At 26.2% G+C, this 10,954-nt stretch overlaps 1 protein-coding gene across 4 annotated transcripts; it reads right to left on the bottom strand.

The window, feature by feature from the left end:
- Window positions 1-2,455: 2,455 nt before the first annotated feature.
- Window positions 2,456-5,298, bottom strand: LOC107163274 (uncharacterized). Of its 4 annotated transcripts, none has more exons than XM_015510608.2 (6): window positions 5,142-5,298; window positions 4,898-5,026; window positions 4,546-4,740; window positions 3,624-3,865; window positions 3,378-3,533; window positions 2,456-2,861 (listed from the first exon to the last, which is right to left on the bottom strand). In XM_015510608.2, exons 2-6 carry the CDS (start codon window positions 4,992-4,994, stop codon window positions 2,718-2,720), a joined length of 834 nt encoding a protein of 277 aa, XP_015366094.1. In that variant the 5' UTR covers window positions 4,995-5,026; window positions 5,142-5,298; the 3' UTR covers window positions 2,456-2,717. The 4 variants fall into 4 exon arrangements, with proteins under 4 accessions (XP_015366094.1, XP_015366096.1, XP_015366095.1 ...); XM_015510610.2 differs by having other exon boundaries at window positions 4,898-4,986; window positions 5,142-5,296; XM_015510609.2 differs by lacking the exon at window positions 5,142-5,298 and adding an exon at window positions 5,085-5,105 and having other exon boundaries at window positions 4,898-4,986.
- Window positions 5,299-10,954: the final 5,656 nt, after the last annotated feature.

Raw genomic sequence — 10,954 nt, 5'->3', positions numbered from 1 at the left:
TCAATTACGTTGTTAGCTACATTCGAAATTCCAAGTCTTTGGTTATCATCTAGGTCTAAGTCTCTAAGAGATTTGTTTGATGAGCAGAAAAAAAAAGTTATAAAATCAATAAATTCATCACTCCGCCGTTCAGAATCTAAAAAGTCTTAAAAATAAAAATATAAAATTATTAAATATTCCAATTATCGCAATTGCCAATAATGGGAAATACTAAATAGTAAATACCTAGAATATAATATACCAATTCGCATTATCCGATAATATTATTATGCGATCGACTGATAAATGATAATAGTTAACTGCTGGAAAGATAAAAATAGAAAATAGTTATTATTTGTTAACAATAAAACTGACTGCAGCGCGCGCGTATGTGTGTTATACATCGGTATTATTTTTCATTTGTTAATACTTGAGTGCAAGTTTATTCGAGTCTCGAGTGTTTATTAATTATTTTTAATTATTATATACTATTATAATACATTAACATTATTGTTGTTATAATTTTAACACTTTTGTTAAATTATATAATTAATTGTTATTTGTGCCAATATAATCTTTTTTTGCAAATATAAAATGTATGAATGTTGATTATAAAATAAAAATTGATTGCTGTAAAAGGGGGGGGGGGGGGGTAGCCCCCACTTTTTGGGTGTACATTTATAAAGGGGTAGCCTACTGAAATAATGCAAAAATAAAGTAAATAATATATGGGTTATATATTTATTTATTAAAATTATATTTTCTAAGTTAAAAAATCTGTAGTGTCTTTGGGGGGGTGTGGGGGGCTTAGCCCCCCACGGCTTAGGTTTCAAAGCGCTTAGGTAGGTGGGTGGGTATAAATTAATGTCCATTGCCACACCTAAAAAAAATTAGTTCGGCGCCACTGAAGGTATGTAATTAATCCGAGTTCTGACTGCTATTTTTTTTTTTTTTTTTAATCATTGAATAAAACGTGTGAACCGTTAATAATATGTGCGCGTTGTATTTATAAATAATAATATGCGTAGATTACCATAATAAATTACGGCATGAGCACGATCAATACTACTTATTTAGAATTTATTTTTTTGAAATATAAACTTATTTAAGAACTTATATATGATATATCACATTGTGCATAAACCATACCTATGGGTCATAGGTTAGGTTAGGTTAGGACCGTTAGGTTATAGGCTATGGGTACTTAAACCTAGGTAAGTAGTTCAGTAGTTGTACTATAAAAAGCCATAAAAGAGAAAAGTATAAAGTAACTTCAGATATTTGTGTTTTTTTTATTTCTTAAAATATTGGTGTTAAACTGTTAACATGACAATATGTATAATATATAATAAATATAAATTATACCTGTATAATAATAATAAAATAATACTATATTACATTATACCTTTAGGCTTTAGTGATCAATCATCCAAATGTATTTTATATAAGCAACAACTTTTTTTTGAACTGAAACTTTGTCCGGGAACCTAAAATCAATTAATAATATAATCAAATATGAAGTAGGTACAGTAGATAAGCCTTGTCCAGGGCCCTGTGCCCAGAGGGATTGAAAATCATCCACCACCTCTCAAGCATAGGTATTTTTCCGAAGTATGATTGTCATATGCTTCAGATTTCTACACCATATGATTCTATTTGATATTTGTTATTTTATTAATATGAAGATTGATGACCAAAATAGTGTTTAAAGTTCCCCTCAAGTTAAATTAATCATAAAATTAAAACAATCCCGGTCACTGGTTTTAATCACCTGAGTAGGTACCTAGGTATCTGTTATTTCATATTAATTAATTGTAAGTAAATAAATAAAATATTAAATAATACTGTGATTTAAATAATGCTCATCTTAATTGTTGTTTATTGTAAAACACACACTTACCTTGATTTTTAACACAGTAATTTGGGTTGTTTTTTGATAAAATTATAAAATTATTGTATCCATTCATAATAACTATTTTATTATATATAATCAATGCAGCTCTATATATATATATTTATTATCCATGAGTCAACAAATCCATGTGAACTTTGTAAAATCCTTAATGCATCTTGCATGGTGGTAAGAAGGTATCATGAATATTTATAGTCGCTAGCTATCACAGCTGTAGCTGTATGTTGCTGCTATTTGATTATGGACCAAGGACTTCTTTTATATTTAGATATTCAAAATTAAAACAATAACTAGGTGTAGGTACCAATGATTTTAAAAGAAATATAGATAAACCTACTATACAAATAATAAGTAAACTATAATAGTAATTAAACATCTCAATAATTATTTGAAAATTTGCCATGATTTATTTTAAATAGGCACATATTTACAACAGCACATCACACTTATTTTTGGATTGTAATTATAAGGATGCAATTCGTCTAAAAATACCAATAATGAAAGATAAAGTTAATGAATATTAAATAATGATAACCATTATGCATAAATAATATAACAAAATAGTAGTTGTAATTTGTTGTTTATTTCAATAGTATCCTAAAAAATAAAATATAAGTAATGCCACTTGAACATATTGGTATTATCACTGATTTATTCAGAGTTGATTAAGTGAGAATAGTATATTAGCTTTATTATAAGATAAATAAAAAAATAGGTACCTAATAAAAAAAAAATATAGTAATTTATATATTTTTTGATAAAATATATAATAAATATTAAGAAACCTTTATATTAACAGCAAGTATGGTTTAAAAAAATACGAATTTTATTTCTTTGGTGGATGTGTTCCTTTAACAGTAGTTCTATGTAGTACTCTGAGGCCAACTTCACTTCTGGGTGCCTGTGTACTTGAATGAGCAAAATGTCCAACAGCTAAGTTGTCAGATATAATGAAATCGCCTGGTTCCCACTAAACAAAAAAAATTAAATGAGTATAATATATTATAAACAATGATGTTTTAAAATAGTTATCCAGATAAAAATTATTATCTTTTTTGTTTAGTAACATTTACATGTATTATAAAATTATTGAATCAATGTTACAAAAATTTCAGTATGAATAAATAAAATACATCATATTTGAAATAAATAAATATTATATTATTTAACTATGAAAATTGTTTTCCTTTTTTTTTTTTTTGAGGAACAATTTCAACAATAAAACAATTTAACAATATAAACTAGGAGTCAACATTATTACTATTTGTGGGGGGCCATAATGCCATATTACATAACAAAAGTCAATATGGCCAAATAAATGGTTCTAATTTATATTATAGGTAGGTATTTGGTTTTAAATAGATTTTATTGTTTTTTTATAATACTCTAAAACTACAATAATGAATAATTTAAAAAAATATGTTAAAAATCAGTAATCCCCCTTTAAAATTATAATATTTTTTTAAATTCAAACTAAAAACAATACCTTATGTATATATATATACTTTCCATTATCTTGATTTATTTTACTCTCTATTGAATTTAAAAGTGCTTCATATTCTTCATGGCTAGCAGTTGTTTCAGATGGAAGTTTATAGTTCCAAATAAAACCAGTTGTCATTCCCAAATGAAAACACAATACCTATAGTTATGACTTATGGTTGTTATAATGTTATAATTTATAACAAATAATAAATATCATAATTTCAAGAAAGTTATTAATTATACATACTGGTTTGCCTGTTAGAGGATGACTATATACCAGTGGATGGATAGGCGATGATCTTCTATCACTGACCATCCAAGCTTTATTCCACGTGTCATATGTATCTTTATCCAAACTTTCAATTAATTCGGTGAGTGGAACAAATAATGTATGTCCTTCTTTAGGTACTGACACCATATGATATAAAGAATAACTAAATGGTGCTGGTTGGAATGTTCCATCTATGTGCCAACCTGATCTCCCAACACCTTATATAGTAAATAATAACAATAATTACAAGATTATGCTATCTCTTTTGATATTAATTTAGTTAGATGAACACAGATTTTGAATACTCTTGTTTAAAATAACTTTTTTGATAATTTGTAGCTAAATTTTGAAAAACAAAACAATCTTTTTTACTATTAATAATACCAATACTGAAGATCTGTTAATTCTATGAACACTCTAATATATTAACATACTTACATTCTAACAGTAATTAATTATTATGCTAGTTTTTTTTAAATTTTTTTTTTTTATTGAAGATAAAAGTTTATATAAAATCTATACATACAGTGTATAATAAGTAAGTGTGGTGACTTAAAAATAAAAATAATAACATTAATTACATAGAAGGAAGGCTCCCAGCAGTGCCACCTAATTGATTATGCTAGTTACTCTAACATTTAGAAGTTTCCTTCAAATATGTAGTTCAATGATATGTTTATTTTATTACAGTCTACAGATGAGAATTAAGATTTAGGTATGTGTATAATATTTATTGTATAACTTTAAGTTATTATGGGAGTACAATGTTTATGAAATTATAGTTAAGTTGTACTAATGTCTAATAGATATCTAACAAAGGCAAAAAATATTCAAGATTTAATTAAGCTACTTGTGTAAAAAGTGTACCTATATTGTTAATAATCATAGATAAATATACCTGTACATCCTTCATTTTTATCATTAGATACTCGAAACACATCAAGATGAGGCGATTTCGGATGCCTGTAGAATGTTGATTCTAATTCTCCAAACCAACGACTGATCTCAACATGCCTATCACCACTTATGATTCCTTGATCTTTAAATATTAACATTCTATGTTCAGTGACATCTTTCTGTATTTGTTTAATAACTGTAAAATTAAGGTACAGAATAAAAATTATTAAATAATGCCTATAAATAAACTAAAAGTTGACTATACAGGTACCCAAGTAGATATATTAATTTACTGTCTAAAAAGTATAACTAATGATACATTCCTATTAGTGAATATAAGAAATAAACATTACTTTCAGGTCTATTTTCAGTTTTTAAGTCAATTCCTCGCACTTCACAACCAATTGGCTTTAAAATTTTTTCCATCTTATTAAATATATTTCTAGACATTAATTAGAGAACAGACTAATTATTATCATAAGCTAAAAATCAAAATATTATGCAGTTAAAAAAACTTTTATGTTAAAATATATTACTAACTATTTATCAGGTGGAACTACCTATGAACATTAAAAAAAAAACAATCTTGAATCTTACTTTTTATCCCTACTAATAAGTAATAATTATCTATAATTATTATTATTATACATGTCGTTCATAAGTTCATAACTACAAATTATAACACTGTAGATCATTATTAATTATTATTATAATTAATTTTTACAAGTCAATATTTTGAGTCGTTTACATTAACGATATCACGAATCGCGATCACAGAATTATCAATAAAATATTCTGTTTAACAAGTGATAATACTTATCGAATATACTTTGTAAACTGAAAAACAATCCTATTTCCTCCAAAAAATGAAAGAGTTTATCAAATATATTAGTATATTACCTATTAATTATTTTATTACTATGAATTACAATAAGACTATTACATTGCTATATAGCTATATAATGTATCTGTAATAGTAATACTTTAAATAATTACTCCAAGATTATTATTCAAATTATAATAGCTTATAGCTGTATAATAGATATATTGGTATATACCCAACGAGTAGCGCTAAACTCATATATATCATGTAAAGCACTAAAGCAATATATTCACTTCTTAAATGGGTGGGTAGGTATAGTCGAGTTTTAAGAACTAAGAAGTAGCGGTTATTAGGTTAACAAAGTTAAATCAGGTGTTCTAATTATTCTATATATAATTTTTACATAATTTTAGAATTTTTAAACAATCCTAGATTTCACTTCACAATAAAATGTTGAGTTCCACTGTACCCAACTACAGAACACAGATGTACATAGGTATGAACCTAAGCCACTAAGGTATAGCCATAGTATTATAGTTCAATGTGCCAACCACACCCATTTAGGAATTTTAATGTTCTTCTATACCAAATTAGCACGTACTTTGCATTAAGTACATTTATCATTTGCACAAATTCATTTAGAAATTACAAGGCCGAATAAAAACGTTATGAATTTTGTAAATTTTGTTGCATATATCCTTTATTTGATCATCACGGAATTAGCACACATTTCCACCACGATCTTCACTCAAATTGTCACTTATCGACTGACTAATATCCAAAATGTTTGGAGTTAAAAAAATACTTTTAAATTACAACAATTTGCCAACTACATGTTTAAATGAAAGATTCATAACATTTTTAATTTGTATAAGTACCTAACTAAAACCAGAAAATGTAACACACAGTTTTCCTAACAATAATAAAGAGCCTATACACTCTATATACCTACTCTATTTTATCAGTTTTCAACCATGCCTATATGATTTAGGACTTAGGTAGGTAGTTTTTATTGTTTCAATTTTCCAACTTAATGGGTTTTATTCTATTTAAATTTATGTAGATACCTACCAAATAACTGTGTACATTACTAAATGTTAAACCTACGCCAAGTTTGAAAGTTATTGTTATATTTCTTACCTTAATTTTGCTTCACTCTAGTTATTCATGTTTTCTAATTAACTTTATAACTCAACAACTTCAAGTATTCATCAAAATAACTGCATGTTTTCAGTTAAATCGAAAAATAATAATTAGGTAATGTGAAGTTTATAATTTATACTTATATATTATAATCTAAACAGATTAGTTAATTATTTATTATTTATTTGTTTAAACTCGCAATATAGCAACATTCAACACTAATATATTATATACCTACAATATTTTTAGAAACAAATGAATAAAACAAATATATTATTTTATTTAATAATATTGTTAATACAAACATTTAATAATCTAACTTACAATAGTACCTATTAGCACCGAATACGTACTTTAGGCAGTCCAATTGAACAGCTTTCAAAATTGGATGGGTGGGTAAAATAATTGAGTAATACTATACTTCTTAATTTTGCTTGGCTATAATTTTATTAAACACAAGAATGTCATTAAATTATGTACCTATATATAATTAGTTAAGCCTTTTTCTCAGTCGGTTGAAAGGGTGGGTAGTTCAATCTCAATCAAATTATTTGAACTACCAGTCTGAATTTCATTCAGCGCCATTGTCTTACATCATCAGCCATCAGATATTAAAGTAGATACCTACCTATAGCCCTATAGGCTAAAGCTAACATGCAATATAATTTCACAATCATAAAATTTAATTTATAAATATAAAAAATAAAATAAGGTTAGATAGTATAGGCTTATTTAAGATGTTATGTTATGAGTTATAACAAAAACAGGCAAATCTTTTCACTGTAGATATTAAATTTCAAACGTATCTACTTCGACATTGAATAAGACATAGTAATCAACGTTTCGAATGTTAACGAAAATGTAAATACATCATTGTCAAATTTCAAATATAAGTCATAACCATTTTTATTTGCTAATAATACGTAATAGGTAACTATAGGTTATATGAAGTTATAAGATAGATTATTTTTTTATAGGATATTTTTTAATGTTTAATACTATGGGTTTTTGGGAAAGTGGTTACAAAGAAAAATGATTATAAATACTAATGAAAATGAATATTCTGATAGTTTATGAATCATTTTTTAAACATCAATGTATATGATGGTCGATGATCAGCTATTTAATTACTAATTTACCAATTTATATTAGATAGTATTGTTATTACCATTGAGCATTGATTTTAAAATATAGAATATTGAATAGGTATATCATAAAATCAATGTCATTACTCATTAGTTTTTTACTATTTAGTACATTTTATTATAGCCTTATAGGTATTCTATTACATGCGGTACAATTTTATCACCCTCCTCCGTAGAACAGTAAAGCAAGAGACATCTAGCGGTCAGATGCACTTGCCTGTTATCGTTAAAATTAAAATCAACTTACGGTCATCCGGTCTACCACGCGACGGTTCCGGTAGAATATAATGTATATGTCATAGCAGTGGCGCGACTAGGATTAATTTTCGGGAGGGGTTATTCCTATAAAAAATTAATTAACAAAAAAATTTCTCCGCTTTTAAATGTATAACTTTTAAAAATATTTCAGGAGGAGAGGGTTTGAGGGTCACAACCCTCAATCCCCTACTCTGGTTGCGCCACTGAGTCATAAACTCATTATAGATATATTATAGTCACTATCCACCTAGACATTTAATTAAATGCATGTTTCAAGTCAAAAAAATATTTAAAATGAAACATTTTGTTTTGTTAAATGTCACTGTCAAGCGAGAAAGTAGCAATTCCAAACCGGTCGGTGTTCGTGTTTTTAAAAAATGTTAAATGTTCCAAAAAATGACAACAAACAATAACATGTAATGACTAAAAATAAACAACAATTTGTGATTGTAATACAATTTTTTATTCATTTTTTATACTCATACCGATGGACACGAAATTAAAAATAGTTCATTTACAAACATATGTTTACATTTTTGTTTTTTTTGTTTACATATATTTTACATTTTTACTTAATCATAAATAGTAATTTTTTTTATAAAATAACAATAAATAATTAATAGAAAATATAATTAAATGTTTAAAACAATACTAAATGTTTCATATAATCATATAACATGAAATATCAAATAGGTATTTAGTGAAATGTCTGATTTGACCATATTCCTACGACGTATACAAAACAACTATTTAGTCGATACGTCATTTTTGTGTGTGGGTAATACGCGCGAAGTGTGGCAGCCGGCAGGCATGCAATGGAACCGAGGGAAATCGGAACTGTGTGTTCAAAGGCAACTATCGGAACTGTGTAGTCCGAGCCAAAATCGAGTTTATGCCTGTCTTCTTGAACTAGTTTAACTATGATCTCCCTTAAAACCTTTTTATTTGATGACATTTTGATTGGAATTTTTACGAGTTTTGTCAACGTTTAAATGTTAAATATGAATGAGAAATAATTTTTACTATATTTTCGAAATTGCTTCAAAATAAAAGAATGAACAGCATTAATAACTTTAATTAATTTTTTTTATTTATTTATGTTGTAAGAACAACATTAATTACTTTATTATTATTATTTTTCTTATGAAGATCCTTGTATTAAATTGTTTTTTATTCGCAAACAAAAAATTGTTTCAATATATAAGCTTAATTATATAATGAAAAAAAAAACGGAAAAGTCTCTCTGCAGTTAAGAAGATGATTGAAGGTGTTGATAATGTAGTATAAGATAATTAGTTAGTTACTGTAATAGTGTAATGTGAGGAATGAGGATTCACAATCATTTGAGGCCCAAGCCCTCTTTCAAATTATTTATTAGGGCATAAGGTCACGCCCCCTTACCGTGCCATAAGATTGAAGTATGATGTTTAATAAAGGATATAGCCAATATAGGTATTTATTTAATCTTTACAGTTACAGTATACAGCTTAATGTCGGTTATTGGATTAATATAAAAAAAAGCTCCCGTTTAGTTTTATTAATATTTAATGAATTTATTCGTATAGGCATAGAAAAACAAATATTATTATGTATAACAAATAATTTTTTTTTTAAAACAAAGTAAACCTATTATTTTCAATTTTTTTAAATATTAAAATTTAAATGTATTATTAAATACGGATTATGAGATGGTTGGCCTTATTGGCACTGAATTATTGAAGATGATGATAACGTAAAGTTAGTATTAGTTACACAATAATGCCCGATAAAATATAAATAATCAAAAATAACGGTTTCATCTTTCATGGTTTTTTTGTGAATGTTCAAATTTACTTATTGTGCTGTCAAACACGGATTGTAAATAATAAAATAAAAATGTTCACGCCTCCCTTAGGAGAATGGGCGTGCTCCTCAGGTTGATATCCATTGCTGTAATTCGAATTTAATCATAAATCATTATTTATCACCTATGTCATCCTTGTCTTATACGATATATACAAATACTTACGAAAAACGATTTTTGCGTGGAAATAGCTTACCGGCCTATATGTATAGGTACTAATAAATAACTAACGGTAATTGTAATACCTATTATATTAATATTAAATAACTTTATATAGGTATTATGGTTTTAATTTATTTTTATATAAGTAATACGGTAAGCTAACCAATTTTTGCCAAAAATATGTTGTAATATATACAGGGTGTAACAGAAAGACCTTACTAAAAAAATTATGCCAATTTATTGTATGACAACATTTTTTAATATTATATGATAAATAAATAACTTAAGAAATATACTCATGTCAGCAAATTCTCTAAAATCATATTTTTTTTAAAGTTATTGCGTTCCAAACTAATTTAACCAAAAAAATATTGAATTTTAAAAAAAATTATAAAAACTAAACTACTGGACTTAGATAAATCTTTTTACCATCGAAATTGTTTTTATAATAAAATTCACAAATAGGCTATATACTTAATAGAGGTGTAAGGTGTACCTGTAAAACATTTTGGAGTGGGCGGGTAAAATTATTAAATACTTCACTTTTAAATAATTAAAAATTCAAATGCAAAGCAAAATTAAATATGAACAATACTAAAAAATCCAGGGACGGGAAATGTCCCTATTCCCATAAGTAGGCCTAATTAATAATTATTATAACTAAGCTACCTACATAATATAGTTAGTATTTAACAGGTTAGTCAATACTGGCATACTTTTTGAATCATATGAATATAATCTCTGTGGCAATTAAAATGAACCCTGCAATTTGTGTATAATATAGTTAATAATAATATATGTATCAATAACTGTAATTTTATTTTGCGTATCTATTGATTACCCTCCAAAAAGAAATTTTATTCCAAAAAAATTGTGTTATTGTATTTTTTTTTAATTTTAGATTTAAGCAACCTAAATTAGGCATGCAAGTAATGTTGCATTAAATTAACTAAAGCCAATTTAAAGTATTATACATTTTTTAGCTTTATAAAATAATTTTCAAATTTCATGATTTTGACTTCAAACATAAAAGATG

Source organism: Diuraphis noxia, unplaced genomic scaffold (genome assembly GCF_037042655.1).
Source record: "Diuraphis noxia isolate RWA-SAM2 unplaced genomic scaffold, SU_Dnox_SAM2 contig0002, whole genome shotgun sequence".
Lineage (NCBI taxonomy): Eukaryota > Metazoa > Arthropoda > Insecta > Hemiptera > Aphididae > Diuraphis > Diuraphis noxia.
This window is presented reverse-complemented; position numbering and strand designations above follow the sequence as displayed.